The sequence below is a fragment of the Alexandromys fortis genome, unplaced genomic scaffold, assembly GCF_014885135.2.
Source record: "Alexandromys fortis isolate MF-2015 unplaced genomic scaffold, M_Fortis_MF-2015_v1.1 scaffold_21, whole genome shotgun sequence".
Classification (NCBI taxonomy): Eukaryota; Metazoa; Chordata; class Mammalia; order Rodentia; family Cricetidae; genus Alexandromys; species Alexandromys fortis.
Window position 1 is genome coordinate 10,407,671 of NW_026067905.1, and position 27,559 is coordinate 10,435,229.

General features: G+C 41.6%; 1 protein-coding gene across 1 annotated transcript in view; it reads left to right on the forward strand.

Annotated features, from left to right (window-relative positions):
* Positions 1 to 18,944, forward strand: part of Pappa2 (pappalysin 2) — a 249,125-nt gene extending 230,181 nt beyond the window's left edge. The window contains exons 21-22 of the mRNA XM_050135420.1: positions 13,626 to 13,724; positions 15,661 to 18,944. Of these exons, the coding sequence (XP_049991377.1) occupies positions 13,626 to 13,724; positions 15,661 to 15,735 (174 nt within the window). The 3' untranslated portion in view covers positions 15,736 to 18,944. The remainder of the gene's footprint in view (positions 1 to 13,625; positions 13,725 to 15,660) is intronic.
* Positions 18,945 to 27,559: the final 8,615 nt, after the last annotated feature.

Consider the following 27,559-nt stretch of genomic DNA (forward strand, 5'->3'; position numbering starts at 1 on the left):
TACCTCTTCATGACCTCTTCCATTTAACTGTAAGAAAAGCTTCAAGGCATATGAAGAATCCATATTCAGATACACCAATCGCCTCTCCACCCAGTTTTTCCTCTCCGTGCAAGGTGACTCAGTCTTGGTGGCTCTTCCCTAGATAGGGTGGGAGGATTAGAGGTGAGGGTGGGGAAGACAGGAAAGGCATGGAGGATTCAGTCAGAGTGCACATACATCTTTGCCAGAAAATAATTTCTTCAGCTCTGTAGTCAGAAGCTGCTCATTGGTTTCCGGACTGCCCAGACCCAAAATGATCACATAGAAACATTATTAATTACACCACTGCTTGCCTATTAGCTTAGGCTTCTAATTAACTAACCCTTACATCTTAAATTTACCATTTTTAGTATTTTGTTCATTACCACAAGGTTGTGGCTTACCAGCAAGTGGCAGCTGACATCTTTCTCCTCCAGCAGCTACATGGCATCTCTTTGACTCCACCTACTCTCTCCTCCTCTATCTGCTTGGAATTCCTGTCTTTCCCTATTCTGTACTGCAATAGGTCTAAAGCAGCCTATTTATTAACCAGTGCTATTCACAGCATACAGAGGGGAACTCCACATCACTCCACATTTCTGTCTAAATAAAAAGTAAGGTTTTTAACTTTAACATAGTAAAATTACATATAACAAAAAGTTATTAAGCAAGAATTATAGTTATGCTATTTAGTCTATTAACATTTGGCAAATTAAGGAAAATACTCTATCATTTATTCTTTGTGAGCCTAAGGTTTTATATCTAATCTATCTTTTATCATAACTAAGGAAAAGTATAACTATAACTATCTGTTCTTCAACTCCATCAAAGTCTCCAGAAGAATATAATATTACTTAAGTAAACAGGAAGTGCATTGTAAACAACTTCCAAAACTTTAGAATTGACAGAGACACCTCATTGCCTGAACAGTCACCTAAAGTTCTTTTGTAACATTGGAGCACCCATCTTCAGCCTTCAAACCCATAGTATTTGGCAGACTTTCCCAGGAAGCAGGAAATTTGAAGATCTCTTTTGCCTTGCACTGACAAAGTTCACCAGTTGCTTTCTTCTGTGTCCTGCAAAATGTCCAGCAGTTCTTTCATGAAACAGGAACCCTGAAGGACTGTCTCACCTTCTTTAGGCAAATTTAGCAGTCATTTTTCTGTGGGTCCTGTATGTCCAGTTTATATTGTATAACATCAAGCAGTATAGGCAAGAGCAATTTCCTTGTCCAAATAGCTAACAAGCTCCATAAGGAGCCTCTTTAATGGCCATCATCCACTTGAAGTAGATTGGTGCTTTCAGGGGCAGATGTGTCTCATTGTCAAGAAAAGTCCTAAGTTCTTAAAACATTCTAAATGCCGTATTCTGTTAGTCTTTGAAAGGTTTGAAAAATACCTATCTAATTGAAATATATCTCTATATACCTAAAAAACCTAAGTAACATGACTACAAGCTTGAAGAATATCTAGCTATCTGAACTACATCTCTGTATATCTAGAAAACTTAGGATCATGACTACAAGTTTGAGTATCATAGATACTATCTATTAACCTATATTTTTAAATTATACATTACATTTGTAAATGAGCTGCACAAACACAATACCTTAATTAAGAGCAGAAATATACATATAACAAAATTAACCTTATATTTGTATCAATAAACCAAGATCCATACCAATGCAAAGTATTCATCTCTATATCATATTCCTCTTTAAGTGTGAACAAACATTTATAAACAATATTAAGGAACTTGAACATAGTTCTCTTCATACTGCTTCCTCCTGTTAATTGGATGAGGTGCTTTTTAGGAGTTTACGGTGACCTCTCAGGGGTCTTGGTCCATCAAACAACATTAGTCTGGAAGGAATCCACAGGTTCTCACCCTCTGTAGAAAGTGGAACCTCTTCCAAAGCAACATAGCCTTAGACCCAAATTTTGACGTCAAAATACCTTTAAAACATACATGTTGGTTTAGCTTAGAATCAAATATCTCTCTGTACTTAGCTCATTCGCAGTCAAAAAATTCAAAGTGAACACAATAATATAGAAAATCCAGACTCTCTGTGTATATTCTGTCTTTATGAGGCTTATTTTTCTTTATTCCTTTAATCTTTGACTGTCTATACTCTGTCTCTTTAAAGACTTTGTTTTATTTTTCAAACTGTTTCTTTTTTATAACTGTCTATATTCTTTTTCTTCTCTCTCCCAAGCCTATATACATTTATCCAACACTGTGGCCCATTTAGAGGTCTTTTTCATCTGAATCTGTCTTTATTGTATATCTGTAATCTTTTTCTGTCCAGGACTGATTCTAAAAATGCTAAGTGGCATGGCTAGGACTAAGGCTACTTTGCTTTTTGGCTCTACCCAGTCCAACATGACAGAGTTTAGTGCCATCTCTGCAAGTCATGTTTACAGCCCTATTTTCAAGCACACAGCAAGTCTATGTTGCCATTAAGCAAGTTGTAGCACTCTGTTTACAAACCTCATTCTAAGGCTCGATCTTAAAGAGCTAGAGCTGTTTGTACAACTACCACAAACGAGGAAGCCCTTTTAAAGAAACAGCTCAGTTTTGGTTGCTCCTGCTGAATCAGGAAGCCTTCTCTTAGAGGAGCCACACCTCTGCTCACCTCCAACAGACAGAGGCTATCTGAAAAAAATGTGGTCACCAAGAAACTGCTCTTAATTTGTTCTTTTGTGTTTATAATTCCTTTCCAAGCTTTCTTAGATTTTACATGGATATAGCTGATCTCATTGGCACCAATTTGTAGGTGGAGGCTGTTCATTAGTTCTGATTGCCCAGACCTGAAATAATCACACAGAAAACTATATTAATTATAACACTGCTTAGTCTATTAGCTTGGATTTTTTATTAAGTAACTCTTACATCTTAACTTAACCCATTTCTATTATTTTGTGCATCACCACAACGTCATGGCCTACAGGCAAGGTTCTGGGTGGTGGCTGGCATCTTTCTCCTCCAGCAGCTACATGGTGTATCTTTGACTTTGCCTACTCTCTCTTTCTCTATTTGTTTGGCATTCCCACCTTGCCCTATTCCGTGCTGCAATAGGTTCAAAGCAGATTCATTATTAACCAACAGTATTCACAGCATACAAAGAGGAATCCCACATCACAGCTCCAACTGTCTCCAAGGTACAGACAGAGATGCACATCCCTCCATAAAATCCTATCCGAGCCACAGCACTCCTGCAAACTTTCCATCCACATTTCTGTTGAGAGCCACGGTAGTGGCTACTGTTAGTTGGAGATAGAGGTAGGGGTGAATCTTTTCCCACCTAGAGACCTCACCTGAAGACAAAATGTTATGTGACTCCTATTTATCACCAAACTAAGTGGCATATACTTGCAGACTCTGAGAGTACTGAGTTCTCCATTTCCAACTCACTTTATGCCACCTACATACCCCACCATCACTCAGAACTCCTCCTTGGGCAATCTAGGCATCTAAACCCAATTCCATGTCCCAAAACCATAAAAAATAACAACCAAGTTTTCGCCCTTCAGCTCTTTGACTTCCCTGTGACTTCCCTTTCTCTGGTGCATCTGTTTCCATGTAACCCTAGTCTCGTCTAGATTGCTATCAGTTATGCCCTAAAATCTGGTTGCACACCAACTATGTCCTCCCTAATTGATGCACACAACATCATGAATGCTGTTTAGTTTTGTTCTCCTTTCATTTTTGGAGTCAGGGTTACTCTGTGTAGCTCTGGCAGTCCTGGAACTCACTCTGTTCCTGGCTGGCCTTGAATTCAGATTCGCCTGCCCTTCCCCACCTAGTGCTTGGATTAAAGGCATGCACCATCACTGCCTAACCTAAACATTTTTTAAAAATTATGTATCTATGTATGTATGCTCATGTGAATTTGAGGGATTCCCCAGAGCTACAGTGGAGCTGGGTACTTGGAAGTAAACTGCAAGCAACAAACCTTGCCTGGGTCAAGAGTACCTTATCTTAGTGATACAACCCAAGTCTGTTCAAAATTCTCCAAAAATGAATACTGAAACAGGCCTGGGTCAACTGGCTGTTTCTGCTCATGGGGTTTCTTATTTTCATAACTGGAGTGAGACAAGTGGCTTGCATGCTCTCCTGTCAAACTTTGGCTTTCTTCTTTAAAAGAGCAATGATTTAACAGCTGTTTGTTCAGGGAATTTTCAGTCCTCTCCTTAGTTCATTGGTGCCCACTGTGTCTCAAGGTCAGAAGTACACAGAAGAATCCAGTTCTATGGGGATCACACAAGCAGGGGTACTTCCAGGTTACTCTCCTCTCTATCTTCCTCCCACCAGGTTTTGGGGGATCAGACCAAAGCCTCTAGGATGCTAAGTGATTGCTTCACCAGTGCACTCTACCTGAGCTCTCTATTCTCTTACATCATCTACCCGATGTCTAGTGCATCAACACCTATGCATCAGACTAAGCTTATGTTTGTTGAATTCTGAGAGGTAACTCCCATGGGCCTTCTTCAGAATTACCTTTATGAACTAATGAGTTGGACTGTTTTGATTTCTGCTTTTTTTGCCTTCCCTTTCAATTAAGATTGTTTTTCTGCCATTTTGTTCCTAGTGTCCCAAGGCATTCATTCTTACTGTCAGAGAAGAGGAGCCTGTGATGACTGAGATACCCAGGTTACTGTTATGCTTTGAGGATTTTTAGAGCCAAGGCAGGCCTTCCTCTTTCGGTTTTACGTATTCCAAACTCATTTCCCATATATCTGACCCTCACTCCACCGTGACGCAGATCCTTCTGTATGTAATGAAGGTGAATGGGCAAGAAATTGTCAAAGACAGGAACAACTGTAGTTTATCCCAAAGGTGTTGGTAGTAGAATCTTGATGTTTTGTTTACCAGGACCTTGATGCAGAAAGCTCATTCATGAGCCTCTGAGGCCTACATGGTGGTATCCTCTCCTATATTCATGAAACTGAGTTGCTTAATGCTTGCTATGGGTATAAAACTGTCTTAATCATTCTGGTTCCATTGGTTCATCTACGCTATATAGTAATCTGTGAGGTGGGCACTGGCATTCCATTTTCAAGCAAAGGTGCTATCATTTATAGCACAGTGACTTGTGTAGAATATAGCAGGCCAAGGGGAGGGGTGAGCAAGGCAGGACTCTGGGCATTTGTAACATGGTATCTGTACCCATTGTCTTCTTGCAGGCTCCATAGTCTTTATGCTTTCTGTTACAGGAGGGTTAGTGCTCTGAGTCTTTTGAAGGAGATGAGACATTGCAGAGAAGGAAGTCGTGTGATCTTATTTTGCTTGTTTTCCTTCTTTTATTTCAATTTCTTTAAACTACTTTTCTCAATGGATATTGATTTCTTAGGCATTTATCAGAAGTTGCTCTGTTCCTGATGTCAGGTATTATAAGTAAACAGATTATGTTAAGGCTTTCTTTCAGTCTTTGTAAAAGGGGATATTTACCTTTGCTGTAGATCTGGTAGACTGCACCTGGAGAACTTAGAGGTCTTATAGAGAGTCCATAAAACTACACATGAAACATAAATATATTGTAGACTAGAAGACTAGACCCCAAGCCAGGCATGGTGGCACAGACCTATGATCTTAGGCATTGGGGTAGCTAAACAGGGCTACTGAGTGAGTTCAAGTACACCACTTAGCAAGACTGTCAGGAAAAAGGGCAGTGGGTACAATTCAGTGGTAGAGTGATTTCCTAACAGGTTGAAAGCCCTAAATCTACTCCCCAGGTCTGAAAAGGCTAAAGACTAAAATGACTAGAGCCCATGTCAGCATCCCTCTGATAGCCAATAGAATATGTCTGTTCATGAATTTCTTACAACTGTTTCTTGCTTACTGATGATAGAATTGAGCCCTGGCCTTCAATGTGCTGTTCCTTTAAGCTGAAAATCTAGAGGTTCTTGGCATCTTAGTTATTCATGAATTTAGCAAAAGCTTGAGTCAATGTTATGAAGACTTCAAATCTAATAAGCAGGACCAGACCCCAAGTCTTCCATGTAAGGCACACTGTCCGTGCAATGTCAGCTATGGCTGCACCATTCTTTGCATTCCTCGTGAGCACTCTTAGCAGAACACTGACAGTGTCAGTGATTCCTCCACACTTTGCAAAGATCTGTGACCTCGTCGTAGTCACCCCGAAGATGTTCATAATTTACTGTCTTTCTGTTGCATTTTTCATTTTCTTTCTCTTTTGTTCCCTGGAGAATTTTTCTTCCTTTCTTAAAATCTTAGTTGTGAAACTGAGAGAATGTTTTTAATTTTTGATTAGTTATATTTTCTTACACACTTAAGTTTGGCTGCCCCTCCACATTTCCTTTCCCTCATTCTCCTGCCTCACTCATGCTTCCCACCCTTTCTAATTCCCCCTCCATTTTCATTTTAGGTGGTTTGTACATAGGGTTTACATATTCTTTATTTGACTTTTACCTGCAGAAATTGATGCATATCATTGCTAATATACAATAGAATTTCTAATATATTACAATTTTAATATACTAATATAATTGATGTCTATCAATACTTTTAAAGATGTACTATAAATGTAAACATGTGTAAGTGATGTGAATCTCATAAAGCAACATTTTTTTCGTTTGCTTGTTTGGTTTTGTTTGAGACAGGGTTTTTCTGTGTGGCATTGGAGATAAAGCGACTTTTCTACCAAGTGTCCTCTCAGTAGAGGAATAGTGAAAAGGAGGGATCTGTTCATAAAGTAGACAAATGAAGTTAGCCTCTCACTTTTAAACAGAGGAATCATCATATAAATTTATTTGTTGAGAAAGTACTATGTCTAGATTGAACTAGAGGCTGGGACCTAGAAAGATTATAAGATCCTAAGCCTTTGCTCAAACATCCGGAGTGTGAAGTTTCATGTCGTACATACATAAAACATGCCATAGTAGCTCTAAGTCAGGAAGAACTGGGGATTCAGAAAGCCAGATAAGAGATTCCAGAGAAAGATGTAACTAAAAGTTTCTAAGATATTCATTTTAATATCTCATTTCCAAGACTATTGTAACCACACAGCTGTGACATGCCTTCTCTCACACCAAGGGGTGAGCGCTGGAAGACAAGAGTGCCTTCCTTTCCTCATTGCCTCTGATGACCACAGTGTAACATCAAACTGCCTAGATTTAGCACCTGATGCCCAGAATGCAATGCTTCTGTTGATATGATTGGAACACACCAGTGCTTCCTCCTGGGGATAACTATCTTCAGGTAAAATGGATCAGCAAGCATCAAGTCTCAGGGAAACTAAAGCACTTATTTGGGATAAACCTTAGTCTACAACTGAGAAACAGAATAGAGGCAAAGACATGGGAGCCCATGGAAACTTACAACTATGACGCTTTCTTTCTTTCTTTCTTTCTTTCTTTCTTTCTTTCTTTCTTTCTTTCTTTCTTTCTGTATGGGATACTGGGTTTATTTTATATCAGTGCACACCTTAGCTCCTTTTGTAGAGATACTAATGAAAGCTAAATATGTGTGTATGTACATGTGTGTGGGAACATGTGCACACGCGGTTGTGTGCAACTGCATGTGGAGGCCATCGGTTAGTGCTCAATGTCTTCCCCAATCACTCTCTAATTATTTTGTGAGACATGGTCTCTCCCTGAGCCATAAGCTCCTTAATTCAAGTAGATTGGCTAAGCAACACCTTCTAGATCCTTCTGTCTCTGTCTTCTTAGTGCTGGTATTACACTATGAGGCACCATTTAGCTTTTCCCATGAGTGCTGGTAACCAAACTCAGGTCCTGTGATTGCACAGCATGTACATTACTGACTAAGCCATCTCTCTAAAACACAGTTTACTTCTTAAGGCCCCATTTTATTTGTAAAGTGTAAGTAGTCTTTAAGCCTACATCTATCCCTGGGATTTTCTGTTTCTATGGCCTTTATTAAAAGCAAAACAAAACTAAACAAAACTAAATTAAACTAAAAACTTTTTCCCTATTCCTTTCAGTATGTACCCAACAGAGGGGTTGCTAGATTATATTAGTTACAGGAACCACACACTTTTCTATAACTCCACTAATTCATGTCTTTACCTTTGGTCTTTATCATAACCAATTTATGGGACTGATTATCTTATTGATAATCAAGTGGAGTTCTCACAATATACATGCACGAAAGGCTTCAAAGGTCTTCTCAATTTTGTGTACAAGATCATAAGGGAAGATTTGGAACAGGACTCCCCATTTTCTGTCCTTTAAAGATGTTGCATGTAAAATCCAGGCCTTATGGATACAGAGGACATAGCTGAGGTATCTTGAGTTATTTGTGCTGTTGAAACAAAGACTACTTAAACCTGAATAATTTCTAATGAATATCAATCCATAATCCCATTTTTGGAGTCTAAAGACATTTAAGGTCAAATTTTCATCTGGGTGAAAGGTAGATTATAAATGGGAGCAGGAGAGAGACAAGGTGGCTATGGAAAGGCAACGAAGCCAAGCCAATCTCCCCTTTTACAACAAACTCTCTGTTGAGACACTAGCATTTATCCATTTGTGAGGACAGATCTCCCATGGCCCAATTCCATCTTAAAAGTCTCACATCTTAATATAGTTTAATAGCAATTGTAGATTTACTTGATCTGGGAGTATACAGGCATTGAAGCCATATAGTACAAGGTGAAGCTGAGAACGAAGCAAAACGTCATCATTATTGAAGAGCAAGTGGGTGGGGCCACTTGGTCCACAGACCAGTCTACTATGTGGAGCTTCATGTGGGTGTCTCATCATAGCTTGCCTGGAAAGAGGTGTCTTTGGAGTTCCAACACATTCTAGAAAGTGTTAGCAAATGGGTGCTCTGATTTCTCATCTGAGTAACAGGAAAGCCTGTTCAAAAATGACACACACAAAGCCGGGCGGTGGTGGCGAACACCTTTAATCCCAGCACTTAGGAGGCAGAGGTAGGCGGATCTCTGTGAGTTTGAGACCAGCCTAGTCTACAAGAGCTAGTTCCAGGACAGGCTCCAAAACCACAGAGAAACCCTGTCTCGAAAAACCAAAAGAAAAAAAAATGAAACACATAGAGAGAAAAGAGTGCTTGACATGAAGCCAAGCTTTAATGCCTACTCCTGGTTTAAGTCATCCTTATAATCAAACAGGAATTCATGCCCCAAGGTTCCCAGAGGGAGGGTCCCTTCTGGTTGAGATCCCAACCTTTACATTACCAGAGCAGGAGGATGGTGGTCGGAACTTCTTTTTACAACATAGTTGTGGTCTTAGGTTCTACTGGAAGCTGCAGAAGAAAACAGTTCTTGGTCTTGTTCACACAAGGACTGCATTGCTAGCCTGTCAATCAAAGTTTTTGGCACTCTCTTGTGGGTGGGCTCTGGGGCTACCTAACAGGCCTCCTTTATTGTCTTTCTTCTCCTTTCATAGTTCTTTCAGATTCTTCCTCCCTGTAGAATCACCTAGTCCGACATTATTATCCATTGAGGATATGGCAGAAGCCCCCACAAGTAGATCCTCTCATCCCTAAATCTAAATCAAGTTATTTCTCATCCACATCTTGATTTTGATTCCAGCACTGAGCTAGCCCATCAGACTGAGACTACTAACAGTGGCCTTCCTCAAGAAGGGGAGCCATGTTTTCACTACCTCTATCTTACACACACACACACACACACACACACAAATGTATAATATATATGTATATGTATGTATATATGTAGTGGTCCTGCACTATAGGTATAGTTTATATATACATACACATACACATATGTATATGTATATAGAGATAGAGAGACCCTGCATATATAGGTATAGAATCAAGAATGTTGGCTGGTTGGCTAAATAACTACACTACAGCCACAGACAACAGAGCCACCATCTTTGTGGCTCAGTCTTTGGAGGGAAGTGCTGCAAAATAATAAATATCATTGGCCATAATGAGAATAACAACTCATTCTGTGTACAAGGAGCCTCCTATAATAATTGCACTAATGAAGAAGAAATTGTACTTATTTTAGTGAAACATCCAAAGCTATACAGACAGAATAGACTGGTGTGTGTTCCAAGTGTACTCTCATTTATGATTTATCTGGTCATCTCACCTTACAATACAGCTACCACTAAGAGGTCAGCAAGATAAGCCTTTCTGTAACAATAAAAATGGATACCATAAAGTGGTATGGGAAGTCCTTCTGTATATGTGTTGCTTTTATTGGTTAATGAATAAAGAAGTTGGCTTGGTCTGTTGTGATAGGGCAAAGTAGAGCTAGGCAGGGAAAACTAAACTGAATGCTGGGAGAAAGAAGGCAGAGTCAGGAGACGCCATGTAGCCACCAGAAGGGAAAGACGTGAGCCACCATTTGGAACCTTGCCAGCCACAAGCCTCATGTCAAAATAAAAACTAATAGAAATGGGTTAATTCTAGATGTAAGAGCTAGCTAGTAAAATGCTTAAGCTATTGGCCAAACAGTATTTCAAATAATGTATGTGGGTATTTCAGAGCTGAGCAGCTGGGAACAGTCTCCTACAACAATAAAGGGAAAATGTCGTAAAAGGAACAGCTCCAACACTCTTCGATTAATGAGTTTACTTTAACTATTATCTACCTTCTTGGATTTTTGTCTCAATGCTAAATAACAGTTGAAATTGTGTGTGTGTGTGTGTGTGTGTGTGTGTGTACAATAGAAAGCATATTTAGTAAGGAAATGAATCTTCCTGAACATTGAGAAGAACTAATGTTCTTATTGACGATTTTGTGTTGTATAAGTAGATGCATTTTATAGATTTTTTTCATTGTCAGCATGATTAAAATGAGAATCAAAAAGTAACCTCTATGAAATAAGCTTCAAGTGTTTAAAAAATACACTTACAGGGCACACCTTATGGTGTAAATGAAGCATACATATGGGTGGGGGAAATGTATCCTTGTGCACAGGAACAAAATCATCCAAATACCCTCTCTTGAGGAATAGTCTTGAGAGAGGAGTATACTGAGTCTGACTTATTCAACTGTTGCAACAAAAGTCTATTCCAAATCCAGTCTTTGAATGTTTTCAAACTTTGGATCAATTAGTCTTTTTTCCTTTCCTGCTCTTTCCCTTTTAGCTTTGGCTTCAAACTGTCAGTCTTCCTTGGCACATATTGCCATAGGAGATTATGTTGGTTGAGGGTACAGTGGTTGGCACATTAGGGAAAGAACAATTAATTCTAATAGGTAGATAGTATATTAAACCCATGAGTCTTTCCAAAATTTCTCTATATGTCTACCTTCTTCTTAGAAATTCTTTCTTCTCCCCATGACCCTTTAGGAGTAAAAATCAAAGAGCTTTTAGAAATCATTTGGGGATCATTGCAAGAGAAACCCAGTGAGGCCTAGGGAAGGTCACCTAGGCTGTGACTGCTTCATCATGTAGTCTCTTGTGTTCTTGAGATGAGAAACTATCCGTGGTAAAGATGTTACAATTACCCTGGATTTTTTCCTAAAACTATTTGAAAATGTAGACTGGGGAAATGGCTCTGTTTGTGATGTTCTTATCTTACAAGCATAAGGACCTGAGTTTGATCCCAGAACCCCTGTTACAAACAAACAAACAACAACAACAACAAAAACCAACCTGGATTTTGTGTTATACACTTCTAATCATAGTGCAGGGGAGGCAGAAATAGATAGCTCTCTAAGGTTCTCTGGCCTAGTCTACTTGATGAGGTTTAGACCTCATCTCAAAACAACCAAAACACAGGTGGAACCTGTGTAATGAAACCTAAAGTTGGCCTCTCACCTCCACAAGTGTGCACACACATGTACAGATGCACTAGCACTCACATAAATGCACATACATGCATGCGGAAAATATAAGTTTTATTTGAAAAGGAAAACATCTCCAGCCTTACCATTCCCTCCATTCTGAAGAGTGTGCAAATATATGCAGGGGAAGTGGAGAGATCTGTGCGTTCTTGTAATCATAACAATTATATAGACAGTAAAAAAAGAAGCTGACCAAGTGTGGCCAATTAATTAGGAAAGGTAGGAGGAAGAGTAACAGAGCTTAGTATTGGGTGAGTAAATTATTCTCGAATCACTTGAAAAAAGGAAGAGGAACTGGAGGGATCTTAAAAGATGGATCCGCTCCCCCGTGCCTGCTCATAAGGTCATCTCAAGCTTCCTGGAGCCAAGGCAACTGGCTCTCCTGAGAAAGACAAATGTTCACCTCTGGGTTTTTGTTTGTTCTCACAGAAAGGTCTATGTTGCAAACAGAATTCGTGTCCCTTCCTGCTCTCAGCTGACATTGCTGTACAGCTGTGCAACAGCTGTTGAGGTCTCCCCTACAAGTAGCTTCTATCCAGTGGTTGGCAAATGGGTATACAGCTGAGATGAGATATTCAAATGACCTCAGGACCCCATAGAATAAATCAAAACACTGAAGTAATGCCTTGGACAAACTTGTTCTGATGTAACTCAATTGCCGAACTTTATTTCATGGTCATTACTGAATTGAGTGATCTATTTTATCAAAGCATATGAAGTATGGAATAATCTTCATAGCTGACATTTAAGGAAGGTCGGAGAGAGGAAGCGATCTTCACCTGTAACTGATAGGTGGTTTCTGAATGCCAAAGTTCTGTCAATCAAAGAGCTGGACCACGACATGTTTCCTATGCGTTTACATTTGAGCATGAAGGGGAGAGGATAAGCCACGGTTTCAGTGCAGTTAGGCTGGCTGATAGACCCTCTTGGATGCTGTGCAGTTTATTTCCCTCAAGAGGTAACTCTCTGGAGAAGCAATGCATTGGTTGGCTGAAGTGTTTTTTTAACTACTTGTTGCTGTTCTTATCACACATTCCCTTTTGGGGTGAAACAGTCCATTGACTCTGGTTTAGTCTGGGCCCATTTCCCATTTTGGTTCCTGTTAACTGACAGCAGTAACAGGAGTTGTATGGAAACAGTTCAACTCCCTGCTCAAACACTGTGTCTAACTGCCATGCATCAGGTACCTAGCTGAACATGTGGGAATTTTTTTTTGTGTGTGTGTGTGCCAACTCTGGTGTTCTTAACCTCGGACCACTTTCACTTTGGACAGACAACATAAAGGCCATTACAGAAGCTGAGGACTTCTAGGGCCTCTAAGTGCAAGGCTTTGGAGAAGGGCCTAATAATGAAGGGAAGTAGTATATAAAGGCAAGATATGTGGTGAGTAATGTCTAGCTCTATGTGACCCTGGCTATGTGAGCTGGGAGATTCTTCTCTGTTCACAATTTTGTCTTCTCGCTGATAGAGCCGACATTGCTCAGAACACAGGCGTTTTCTAACAAAAGACAGAATTAAAATGTGGAAGTATACAATATAATACTATGAAGATTTATTATTACCAGAAATCTAATGTAACTGAGCAGAAAGCTTAACGATAGAAACAGATCTTAGACTGGGCCAGAAACAGGTGCTAGGCAGGAATGTCGACCGAGCCTTGGGAACAAAGCTTTTCTCAAGGCTTGTCCAGTGCTTGAGAATGTGTTCTGCCTTTTGGGTGGTCATCGCCAGTCTCGTGGGTATATTGTGAATTGAGTTGGAGTAGGTTAGAGGTGAATTGAGGGGAGGGGAACTGGGGCCCTGGAGCTACACAGGACACTGACCCCATCTCTTCCCAGCCTTTCCAAGCAGATGGTTGGTGTGACACTATCAATAACCGGGCCTATTGCCGCTATGATGGGGGAGACTGCTGCTCGTCCACACTGTCCTCCAAGAAGGTAAGCGAGAGCACCTGGGGTGCGTGGGAAGGTCATGCGGCTCCGGGAATTAGGGGGGCTCTGGCTAGCTTTCCTTCATGGTACAGTCGTTAGGAGGGAATGGCAATGAGTAAGGAGTTTCTGGAGTGATGAGGAGATTAGCTGATTAGGAAAAGGGGTATTGTCTTCCCAATACAGTGACCCATTGAGACAGCAATGGCTTTTGTTCCTGAAAGTCTCCTGCCAGCCTATCATTGCCCAGACCAGAGAATGTCTTTTTTCTCTTAAGGTTCTAGATGACCAGTGGTAAAAACTTCCCGGTTATTACTTACCTTTGCTCTATTACAAGTATGTTATAGGGATATAATTACAGGAGCTACCTGAACCCCTCTCTTGAGCAGATCTGCAGCATCCCTTTGTCTGATACCCTTTGTCTCTGTTACTCTTGGCTCTGTTAAATTAATAGATAAGCTCCTTACATCTGTAAAACTGAGTGAGCTGAAATTTTACAATGTTATGAGTAAAAAAATGCAAGTGTTCTGGTGAAATTTGTAGCTAGTTGGCAAATTCAATTGGAAATCTCCTGGTGTTATTTTCTTTTCCATATTATCTCCACAATAAAGACATGATGAGCTATACACAGACTAGAGTACCACAGACAGGTCCTGCCCCCTCTGCTCACTATGTGCCAGGCACTATGTTCAACATTACATATGAACGAGGTGACAACACGGAGTGCTCAGGGACTCAATACATCATCAACAAATTTGGCCCTCTATTTCCCTGACAACTTACCAGTCTTGAGCTAAGAGAAACAAATTAGGAACTTTGACAAGAAGGCAGAAATTGAGCCGGCTATTTTCTATTCTTACTTGTAGAAATAGCTACGCAAGGAGTCTATCTATATTCAGGAAGGCACGGCCACCTTGGAAGAAGTTGTTTAACTCTCTCGGTTTCATTCTGTGAGAACCTGGGCCAGCATACAGAAAAGCTGAGATTATAAAGGCACACCACATCTCTGCTGACTCCTACATCATGTTTTATTTCATATGTGCAAACAGTCTCGCCCGGTCTCCAATCTAGATGTGCAGTCACTAAACCCATCCCTCAGTGCGGCTGCACTGACGTGTGACATTGGTGGTTATCTCGTTTAATCATGAGTACCCAAAAAGGTACTTACCACTCTCGTGGCTCAGTAGCAGCCATTGTCTTTGATTCTAATTTGATTCTAATTAAAGGAATTGCTTATCTGTTGGTAACAGTACAAGCAGGAACAAAAGCAACTTTTCTGTGTCATCTCTGAAATGGGAGAGGGATAATTACACAGAACTGAGCTAACAGTCTCACACACAGAGGGTAGGGACTTGCGATGTCTCACCACCCCACAGTATACCTTAAGCTCAAGAAAGGCAAATGTTCATGCATATGAAGATTCCAGGGATTATCCCGCTGCCCCAAGAGCACAAAGTCAGAAACATGGAACATTTAGGGATCCTAGGCTTCCCATGTGGCAGCCATTGCTCTGAGTGAAGTCAGTTGTAGTGGTCCTCACAAGGAGATGTGCTGACATTCGTCAGTCTAGGAGGATTGCAACAGAAACAATCAAACTAGACGTTGTCAGTAATGTTAGGAATTATGCCAACAACAGTTATAGGTGTGTAGCAAGGTATAAACGTGTTCCACCATCCATTTATCCCAAGAATGAAGATGTTTCCTGGACGGTGGAACTGATGTCTTCTCACCTTATAGATGAAGAAAGGGAAGCAGTGACGGATTCCCTTGCCTAAAATGATATCACAAGACGGCCCCGTGTTGATTACTGATCTATGATACAAACCTCTGATCTAATGCTTCTTTGTAGGACCAAGTGAGGGAAATTAAAGGCAATTGATAATTTGAACCTTGACACACACACACACACAGTTTAATGATTTCAACTTCCTGTTCATTCCCCTAGGTCATTCCATTTGCTGCGGACTGTGACCAGGATGAATGCACCTGCCGAGACCCTAAGGCAGAAGAAAATCAGTAACTCTAGGACCAGAGCCCACCCTCTATACCCTGGAGGCAGACTAAGAGAGAGGCTCCCGCCGCAGGATGCAAAGGATGAATGAATGAACAATCCAGGTCCCACGACTGAAGGAGAGCCTAGAATGGAGAGTCACTAAGACATGCAAGAGAATGTTTGTGGGTGCCAATTAATGCATTACATAGGCCAAGCAGGGAGGAATTATAGGCGAAAGTGTCTTGAAAAGAAAACAGTTGATTAAAAAAGGAAGGAGAAAGGTGACAGGCAGGATCCCTCTTCCCCGTTTGTCCTCTGCTTCACCCTTTGCTCAGCTCTCACTCTCTTCCCCACTCCGCATGCTGTCAGTGGCTCAGCCCCACCCAGCGTGTAAAACACCATCAGAATATTAGAAGGTAAGCTGCCAGGGACACTCTGTTAATCCCCATTTCAGATGGACTGTCATCTTTCAGGGCTCATCTACTCTAAACTGACCCTTTGCCTTTCTTTTGAGTAGTCTCTCTTAAGTAATGCAGTTAGCTATGGCTTTGTAAGTATTTAAACATAATTATATAAATATATTATATATTTTGCTGTTTACTAAGCTAAATGTTATCCATTGTTCCACACATGCTGCTGTGAAGTTCATGTCCAGATGGATACTGAAGCTTCGAGAACAGAAAGGTCCTTTTGCCCTCCTTCTATTGATCAGGATTGGCAGTTTGGCAGGTAGAAGAAAGAGGAAATGCAATTCTGGATCATGGCCTGTCAGCTGAGCATCATTTTATGACCTGGGAGCTGGGCCTGCTGAAGGGAGGTAGATTTGGCATGCTAAGAGCAAGAGGCATGGAAAGTTACAAATGGGAACCCATTTGGCAGCAGTCTAGTAGAACTAGACAATGGTTTCTAAGTATCGGCAAAAGGAACACACAAACCTCCCCTTCTCAGAACTCTATTAGTGTTGGTGAAGTCCAGGGTCTTTTCCACTCCTTCGTGCGCCTAGTCCAAGTGTAGCTGCCAGCCAGCCAGTCTCGTTGTATTAGGGCTCATTCTCCGAACACCGGGCTTTACAGGAACTTACACCCTCTTCATACTTGGCTGGTTGGTGTCTCTCCTTGTTGGAAGTCCCAAAGTCTGGCCGTCATTCACAGCCACATCACCAGCTCTTGACTTTCTGAGAAAAGCAAAGGCTTTGGAAACACAGTAAGGGAAAGGTAACAGGCGAGGAAAGAATCGAGAGGGATGGACGTGTCAAGACTGTCAGAGAGGTTGGGGGGTCAGGATTAAAGCAGGGTGGGGGATAAGAGGACAGAAAAAGTGAGGAAGTCCCTGTCCCAAGGCTCCAGAGGAGGCTGGAGTGATCCTCTGAGCGACAAGATAAATCGTATTCAAGGGGCAGCACCTAAAGTTTGCAGCAACCCAGGAAGGGAGCCTGGGAACATGTGGAGCGAGGGTGACACTCTGTGGGGAGAAAGAAGAATTTCAACTATTTAGGGTCCATGTTGTTATCTTTGCCATTTCTTGTTCAGTAGCTGTATGGACTACACCCAAATCAATCACATTCGATAGCTATATGGATTGCACACAAATCAATCACATTCAATAGCTGTATGAACTACACACAAATCAATCACATTCGATAGCTATATGGACTGCACACAAATCAGTCATATTAACTCTTCTGTTTCCACCCATCTTGGGCTCACATTTCCCCAGGAGAACTGATCTAGCTCTGTGTTCTTATAACAGTTTCTGGATCAGACCTAGAAAGTTAGTTTTTCCTGGTTAACATTGGTCTTGTCCTCTTACAAAGGCTCTGTCTGAGCTGTCTCCCCCTAATTTTTTCTTCAGTGGAAACTGAGAGCAGACAAAATTTGAAGCCATCTCTGGTATCTCCACAGCCTCTCTTGTGTTCTCCCTATTCTTCATTATCAATGAAGCAACTGATCTATAAAAGGAGAAAGCCAACATTATTAACCATCATCAGCACATCATCCCTGCTGTACACGAGAAGAGCAATATTCTGCAATGACTGTGGATGTAGCAATGTACACATGCTTATCTTTAAGTAAGTCAAATAAGGAAAACAGAGTCATTGAGATGGAGAACAGAGTTTATTAATCCAAAATTCCTTTATTGCCTCTATTCCTAGTTACAAAGTACACAGTTGCTTAAATACTGTTCATTGTCTGGGTCTCACTTAGTGCCCTCAGTCAGAAGAGACAACTCATGTATTTTTGGATCCTGATAAATTTAAAATAGAAAGAATGAGAGAAAAGTTAGATTCTCTACTAAATACACACATACACACACACACACACACATACATACATGCACTGTAAAATTGTTCTCTTGGAGAAACATCCAAATTCTAGGATGCCTTGGGCAATCATGACAGATGAGACAGAGCCAGACACAGGGTAATAGCTATCCTGGGCATAGCCCTGCCCAGAAAGGCTATGGCCCCGTGTGTCCATGCTCAGCCTTTCTGTTAAGTTAATTAAGAGTAGCAGAGAGGGCATTTCCACTCCATAGTTCATTTGAAGATACTTTGTTTTTCCCTTGGCAACATTCACCATGCCCTGGGAAGGCAAGAGGACTGTTTCTGTGGTGTATAAAAATCTCCTCAGCCTAAAGGCCACTTAGCCATAATCAACTAGAGACAGCAGCAACAGTCTTGTCTAGACTTTGTCCCCGGGCTTCAGTGTTTGGAGCAACACAACCCTAATAAAGAAAATGATCATAGGTCCCAGGGACAACTCACTTGTCCCCATGTGTTTGTCTGCATCTTGTTTCTCTTACACATCCATAATGCCTTCCAGGACCCTTCGCAGAGGCTCCTCTGTTTGGCTCTTTGTTCCAGATTTATTTCTCCATTTCTTCTTGTTCCTAATAGCTAGAAGTCTGAGGTCCATGTGGCCAAGGGGTGGCTGACTTCAGTGGCTAACATGGCAATCTTCAATCCCAGAGACAGGAAAGAGGTCAACAAGGACAATGTGCAGTTTCAGGCAGAGAAAGCAGTGAGTGGAGAGTCTCCTTGGTTCTTCCCTTCCCTTTCCAACATTAAAAGGCATTGGTCTTGACAGTTCATCTTTTCTGCGTGATTGCTGTTGAGTGTGTCAGTTAGCACCCAAGGGGATGGTATGATTGGAACACAGTGAAAGGAGCTGATCTACTGTATTGTAATGTAAAACAGCTACCACCAGTTATTTTATAAGATTATAAAATGTTCATTAAAAAATCAGCACACAAAATATGAAGTGTGTTTGGTGTCTTGTTCTTTGTTTAAATGATTTATTTCTGAGTCACTTTTCATTGGCCTCTACCAGATCCGCAATTCCTTTATTGGCTGATCATACCCCTCAGTCACTTGAAAACTATGTGTTATATAAATAGGTTATGAAAGAGAGATAAACACAAAAGCCCACAAGAAGAGATGACATTTACAAAGGTAGGGTGTGTGACAATAATGCCAAGTGCCTTGCTAGCTATGAAATACTGTTCAAGAATCATTTACATTTCAGAAGTGATAAGCGTCACCTCTGGGGACTAACAGGAGATGGCCTTTGATGGGTGTTTGGTAAAGATTGTCTGCGATTTGATAGGCCGAAGCAGAGGAGGGAGTAGAGAAGAGCAGGAAAGATGCAGAGATAGTGACGGAAAAGACTGTCCATTATTGGACATCAGTGAGGCATCCGGCTTAGCTGAGAGTGAGTACTAAATTAATATGGACCAGGCATTTGATTAACACAATCTTATTTAAGGGGAAGGGGAGTCTGAAAACCACATGCTTCACAGATGAGAACACGAGCCCCCTAGTCTGGAGAAGAAAGTTCTCCCAGATCACACAACTAAACCAGCTTTAAGCCTAGTCTGGGGGATACAGAAGTGCAAGAAGAAAATAACCAAAGATCATTGAGAAAGGAGGAGGTGGGGAAGTGTCAGAGGTGTCCCTGCTACCTCTGTCTGTGACACCGTCATCTCAGAGAGAAAGGGGAGTTAGGAGAGCAAGTTTTGGAACAAGAATTTTAATTTGCTCTTTTTTTTACAAACTTTCCTTGATGGACAGACAGATAATTAGCTTGAAATTTCATGTAAAGCCTGTGTGTAGCAACCTGGAGGAGGCTTCTGCACCTGGGATCAACAAGCTAAATTCTCTGCGTATGCTAGGCATAGCTGGGAAAGCCACATGGATAGCCCATCCCACATACCGAACACTAGGGAAGACATGAAGAAAAGATAGCTGGAAATGTAATCTTGGGTTGTGGGAAATAATAAAAGAAATTATTACCTGGAATTTTCGGCAATAACTTGCAAGGTGCCTTCATGTCATTTTTGCTAACTGGGTGAGAGGCTAGATCACTTTTGCTTTTGCTAGGTCCCAAGTGAGGGAATTACATGATGGAGAGATTATTAGAAATCTGAAGTGTGTATACTAAGCTGCACATCGGAAGCAGACTCCAGTTTTTGTTTTGTCTTGGGCTTTGCTCTTAAATGTAAAGTGGTTTCTGTTATGCCATATGCAGCCCAGTAGACCCAAGAGTGAGCCCAGAGCCTTCTGCAATGGGAAAGTTCACAGCTTTTCATCTGTTTGTACTTGAAGGTCCTCACTGTGGCTTTCCTAGTCTTTCTTCGCTCCTGCTGTAGTCCATGTCAAATGGTAGGAAATCCTCCTTGAGTACCCTCCATCGACCCTCTTCTCATGCCAGGCCCTGAGTGTAAGCAGATGCCCTTGAACATGCCAGTTTGGACAGCTGGACAGAAATAGCTGGCAAGGTTGCATTCTTCTTAATAGTTTCCCCAGGGAAAGTCCTGGACAGAAACTTTAGAGCTCTGGTTTTCATTGACTGACAAGTTGAAATGACATGAATACTCATCCATAAGCTGAGAGACCTGAGCAAGAGACCTGCTATTCTTTTCCGGCCTTGCAGGTGATGAGATGCCCTAGGGATGGAAAAGGTAAGCGGGATGCTTTACACTTCAAAATTGCTCCAATGAGTCTCTGGACCTGGTGTTCAGGCACATGTGTATGTGTGTGTGTGTGTGTACATGCATGTATGCATACATATGTATTCATGTATGTGAGTGCACAAACATATGTTGGCATACATGTATGTATGTACATGTGGAGGCCAGAGGACAGCCTTGGATATTGTTCCTCCAGCACTATCCACATTTTCCTTTTGAGACAGAGTATCTCTCTGTCCTGGAACTTGTGCAATGGGTTAGGCTACTTTCTGCTCAGTGCGTCTGAGGGATCCACTTATCTCCATCCCCCCAGTGCTGGGCTGACAAATGTGCACCACCATTCCTGGAGGGCGGCTCCTAGGCCTTTGTGCTTACGATGTAAGAATTTAATACGCTGAGCTCTCTTGCCAGCCCCTGAATCACGTTTCTTTGTAAATCACTTCATTTGATTTTCATATTTTGTGTGAGAGACAGAGAGACAGGAACAGAGAGAGATCAAGGGAGACAGAGGAGAAAGAGCACAGAGTTGGGTGGGTAGGAATGAGGGATGACCACAATGTATTATATAAAAAACAAATTTTAAAAGAATACCACTGATTCCCACTCTCTGGTAGTTTTTAAGGGATCGTGTATTTGTAATGATCTGTGCCAATAAACTTTCTGTGTGTCTCTCACATGTTACTCCTGAACACGAACAGCCTTGGTTTAGAGAGTCCATATTTATCCTCATGTCTGTCAAGCTGGTGTTTTCCTATGAGAATCCAGTCTGGTGATCAGTGCACCGGTCTGCTTCATGCACTGCCTTACTGATGGTCATTTTTAGTTTTGTTTTTCCTGACCCTGCTACTCCATCTTAGGCAACATTGTTAAACATTCATAAGAACTAGTGTGGCAAGGGTGGGATGCGTTCCTCTTACTATCTGTGAGAGTTACCAACAAATATGTTTTTAAAAGACTTCTAAGCTCTGCAAGATAGTTCTGAGGAACTGCAATTTGCCAATGTTTTCCCAATCAAATTTCCTTCTAAGGATAATTTAATAGAGTTGAGCTTCCTCTTCTTTGTCCTTGTTCACATCAAAGACATTTATTTGAATACAAATAAAAACAAATACAGAGAGAGTGCTGACATTGTCATTACTACCCAGCTATTCACAGTGTATCAATCTGCTTTTTCTCTCCACTAGGTAACCTACATGTTTTTGTCTTTAAATGTTTGTAAACATACAAGTAACGTATTTAAATCTCACAGAAACTCTGTCAAAACTAGAAAATGCCCTGATATCACAATTGATATACAGCTCAGTGTTTTCCATAGGGTAAACCAAATTGTTAGGACACAAATGACTTCAAAGTATTGACTCCGTTGGTGATGAATCAATAGCCACACAAAGCATCCAAGTGGTCTTCACTGAGAAACACTACTTATATCTTCTCCACTTTAACTGGGATTCTGTCCTTGAGAAGCTGGGGGCAAGGATGATTTTCTCATGTCCTGCAAAGATGGGAAGTCAGGCAAACCATAATTTGAATACTGCCTCCAGCCCCCACTAGATAAACATCTAATTACTGACTCTTTCTAACCATCAGTTTACTGAATGCCCAATACTTGCAGTGCCAGGCAAGCAGGGATTAAGGAGCATGTGTTGGAGACAGTGAGTGTAGTCTACTGTCTCAGAATTTGGAAAGTACAGAAGCTCAGGAAACTGCTTTCTAAAGACTTTCAAACCCTCAAGCATCCTGGGAGTCTGACCTTAGAGGACGGCTGGGAAGTGTGCCATCGTTAGCTCTGTGCCTAGGAGAGGGAGAGCATATGCTGACTCCCGGGTAGCTGGACCAGGAGATGTTCTAGCCCACTGATCCAGGGAGAAGCAAATTGGATTTGTAGGGTAACCGTGGTAAAGCTTACCACTGAGAAGGGGGAAACAGGCTAAGGGGAACTTCTTAGGAACTGGAAAACTGGACTCGTAAAGGCAAATGGAATCTACCTGGAAAATTGCGTTAGTTATGTAACAAAAAACTGGTAATTTTCTTCAAAAAGCAAGTGATTGAATCATTGAATATTTTATAAAATAACCCTATCCAGTGCAGATTTCCACAATGTCTCTATTTGAGTTACTCAGTGCATCAGCCACCACACACATCTTGCCGATCTAGCATATGAAACATGACTAGTGAGACAGAAGAAATTTCTCTTGTACATTACTTTGTGCCAATCCATTAACTGTGAGTGGTTAAATGTGTACCTAGTGGGTACCTTGCTGGAATATACAGTTGTAGAATGCTATACTTACCATTCCACTTGCTTTTCAAGCATTTTCCTTGTGTGCTGTTTTGTTTTTGACAGTGCTTAGCATTTCTATTGCTGTCATGAAGCATCAGGACAAAAGCAGGCTGGGAAGGAAGGGCTTGTTTGATGTCCACTTCCATATTGTAGTCCGTTACCGAAGCCAGGACAGGAACTCAAGCAGGGTGGGAACTTGGAGGCAGGAGCTGATGCAGAGGCCTTGGAGGGGTTGTGCTTACTGGCTTAGGCCTCCATTCAGGACCACCCCTAACACATGTCTGACCTCAGCATCTTTCCTTAGTAGTTCCTTGACTCTAAAACCAGAAACGTGTGGCTGAAGCTGCCAAGTTCTGTTGCTTGCTGGGGCTGGGACACAACCCCATTGTTCAATACATTGTTACCAGTTTTCTGTTTTCCATGATTACCTTCCCTTCCCGAGTTTGGCTGTCCTTGAACTTGCTCTGTAGTTGGCTTTAGACTCAGAGATGCATCAGCCTCTGCCTTTGGAGTACTGGAATTAAAGATATGTACAACCAAAACTAGTTCTAAGATTTTCTTTAATTTTTTTTTCATAAGTTGGAAACTTAGCTGGGTAGGTTCTTGAGGCCACCACTCTTTTTGTTTCATTTCTTATTTTCTTTATCTCCTTGAACACAGAGCTTAGCTCCATTCCACTTCCAGGTACTCTTTTTCTCCTTAAAATTTACATTTGCCATTTACCCTGCTCAACTTACTCTTTTTCATTATATATCTTTATTAGAGTTACCATTAATAACCATACAGCAGAGTCTAGAGTGGGCTGTTTTGAGATTTCCTCTGCCAATGGAATTAATCCATAACTCTTCACTTTAGACTCAAGCAAACTCTTTGGACAAAGGCACAAAGGTCGACACTTTGTTCCCCCAAAATATCACAAGAACAATCTCTAGGCAACAGACTAAAATCCCTCTTGAGCCAGCTCACTACAGTTCAAATCACCTTCAGAACTGTTTTCTTCTATGTTCCTACTAATATGGCCATTAGGCTGTGCTTAAAGCATTTCACTGCTTTTTTAACTCTAAGTACTAAAGTACATATTACTCCAAACAAAAACATGCTCAAGCCTATTATAGCAACACTCCATTCCTAGTAACAACTTACATCTTAGTTAGGGTTTCTCTATTGCTGTTAAGAGACAGCATGACTATGGCAACTCTTATAAAGAAAAACATTTAATTGTGGTATTTCACTTTATAGTTCAGAAGTTCAGTCCTTTTTCATTATGGTAGGACTTGGTTGCATTCAGGTAAGCATGATACTGGAGAGGTAGTTGAGAGTTTTATATCTTGCAGGCAATAGGAAGTGAACTGAGATACAGGGCATGTCCTGAGCATACATGAGATCTCAAAGCCCACCTCCACAGTGGCACACTTCCTCTAATGAGGCCACACCTACTCCAACAAAGCCACACCTCCTAATAGTGTCATTCCCTTTGGGGGTGGTTTTCTTTCAAACCACCACAGTGTGTTTTTGTTGGATACCTACGATGCTCTAGACATTAGGATAAGTTGGTGAGGAAAAAAAAAAAGCCAAACACAGGAATCAAGTTTCTGTCCTCAAGGAACTTAGCAAACAGCTGAAGGAGACAACATGCTATAGAGAGATAGCAGGAAGGGGTCATAGAAACAATGCATTGTATCAAATAAGAGGATGAGGCAAATCTTCATGAAAAAGAACCTTTGAGTTGGGGAGAGGAGTATGTGGAGAGGAAAGGAGACCAGAGACCAGATGAGGAAATCGGCTGAGTGCTGTAGTAGAAGTTCCATGCACTGATGAGGTGCCCTGTCAACAGAACCATGGAGTGTTTGGCCCAAAGCAGTGGCAGCTCACCACCTAAGAGCAGCCATTCCATTCAGAGGAAGAACACCTGAAGACAGGAAAGTGTGGCAAGACGGCAATGAGTGGCCAGGGCCAGAGCGAGGGCACCTGAATGCTTCCTGAAGATGTAAAGGAAGTGAATGATCAGGCCAAGTGAACACTGGGGGGGGGGGGGACAATGAGTCAGATGAGCAAGGAAACAGCAGGCATGTGGTGGGAAAGAACTTCCTCTGCTTAAAGAAGAGACATGAAATCTGCCAAGTTGGAGCACAATGAGGGACAGAGATAGGGTTACAGAAGTCAGTGGTGTAGAAAGTGGAAGTGGGTCCCATTGCACCCCCTTAGCTGTGAGAATGAATCTGGATTTTGCCCAGAGTGAACGTCCTTCCTGTACTGTTTGCCCTGTGCTTACATACAAGCCATGCTTATACACAATAAGATATCACTACTTCTTTTCACATCCATCATCCTTCTTTTTATCTGACCTACTTTCACACTGACTTTGCTCTGGCCAGAATGGACATAGTGCAATCAAGTTCCATTCTCCTGTTCCTTCTCTAAACATTTCATTCAGGTACACACCCAGTCCATATTATCGCTTTAAAATATGGCCTCAGGGAGTTCTGTGGCTCGAGGAAACAAGCCTATTGCCTCAGATTAATGGTAAATTAGTCTCAAATCACAGCTGACCTTTGACCCTGGGCTTTCACTGCTTTTGAATAAATACTCATTACATTCCAGAGAGGTTTGAAGTCCCTGCTGGTGGCCTGGCCCCAAGCTCTGTGGCCCTATTGATCAGATACTTCATCAGTGCCTGGACCTCAACTGACTGCCAAGCTCAGCCATTCCCTCACCTCAACTCATTTTCTCTTCCTCCTTGTACTCCCTTCCTTGGCTGCTTCTCCCAAGTCTCGTCCCATGAAGCCATGCCTTGTCTCCCTTGTCCTCTCTGCTTTCTGTGCCATTAAAAACAAAACTTGACCCAAAAACAACTTGAGGAAGAAAAAGCTCATTTAATCATAAAACAGTCTATCATGAAGGAAGTCAGGGCAGGAAGTCAAGCAAGGAAACTGGAGGCAATAACTGAACTGAAACAGAGACCATGGACAAATGGACAAATTCTGCTTACTGACTTGCTCTCCATGGCACACTGAGTTTGACTTTTTCATTCAACCCCAAGCCTACCTGCATAGGAATGATAACCCCTACGTCAATACTTAATCAAGAGAATGGCCTACAAGGGCATTTTGTTTACAGACAGGTGGAGGCATTTTTCTCAGCTGAGATTCCTTTTTTCCAGATGACTCCTGTGTGTTAAATGGATGACAGCAACAAAAGAATCAGCACAGCCCTATTTGATGAGATTTTTGTTTCTATGGTCCCTTCTTGCCCTCTGAATAATCAATATATTTAGCTGATGCTGTTTTCAGATGTGCTCTTGGCTTTCCCCAGCATCAGCGGTGAACTCTTCGATGGCTTGGTGAAGTTAGATAGCTGCTAAGTTTTTTTTTGCTGTCTTCATGAGAATTCAAAAGATACATCTCTCCATTTGAGTAAAAGCAAACCAGTGCCAGAGACCTCTACTTCAAATTCCAGTTAGTGACAGTAAATTTCCAAATGCATTCACCTCCTGGACCAGGCAGTCTTGAGTAGCATGAATCTCACACCTCCACGTGGCAGCCCTAGAAATACTATCTCATTCATTTTTTAGGATCTCTGGTTTTGCCTTCGGTAGTGTCCTGCCAAGTGAAACACTGAAGTGTGCGGAAACTATCACCAACCCTTATTTTATGGACATGAGACCAAAGGCAAATCAGTTCTGTTGTCTGTATATTTGGGATTGGCATGAGCAGGACAGGGTAAATTGAGTGATAAGCCCGGCTGGCTCTTTAACAATAGCTCATACAGGGATGTTAGCACCAGGCTAATACAGCGCTCTATGTGGTTTGACCATGTAGTACGGAGATGAGACAATAACTCAATTACCACTGAATTCGAGGCTCATCATTTGTTGTAACACCGAGGCAGGCTTTGGCCCAGGTAACATAAATACATGCTCAACTCAGGTAAAAATGTGTAGCCAACAGGATGTGGACAAAAGAATTAGCAACTGTTGATCTGGCAAGATTTACAGTCTAAGAAGCCTGACAGCTACACAAATCATTGTCAAAAATACATTACCGTGGGTGAACAGAAATGTCCCTGGTGCAGGAAGAAAGAAGCTAGTAGACTGGTAGGTGTGGTGAGTAGCTACATTTTGAATTTCAATATGTTTGATTTTCCTACAGTGTATGTTGTTCTAATAAACTAAGTGAGATTATCTTTGCTTCTTTTTTATTTTTTTACTAAAGATTTCTGATTCTTCCCCGCCACTGCCTCCCATTTCCCTCCCCCTCCCCTAATCAAGTCCCCCTCCCTCGTCAGCCCAAAGAGCAATCAAGTTTCCCTGCCCTGTGGGAAGTGCTAACCCACCTCCATCCAGGCCTAGTAAGGTGAGCATCCAAACTGCCTAGGCTCCCACAAAGCCAGTTCATGCAGTAGGAACAAAAACCCATTGCCATTGTTCTTGAGTTCTCAGTAGTCCTCATTGTCTGCTATGTTCAGCGAGTCCGGTTTTATCCCAGGCTTTTTCAGATCCAGGCCAGCTGGCCTTGGTGAGTTCCCGAAAGAACATCCCCATTGTCTCAGTGTGTAGGTGCACCCCTCACGGTCCTGAGTTCCTTGCTCGTGCTCTCTCTCCTT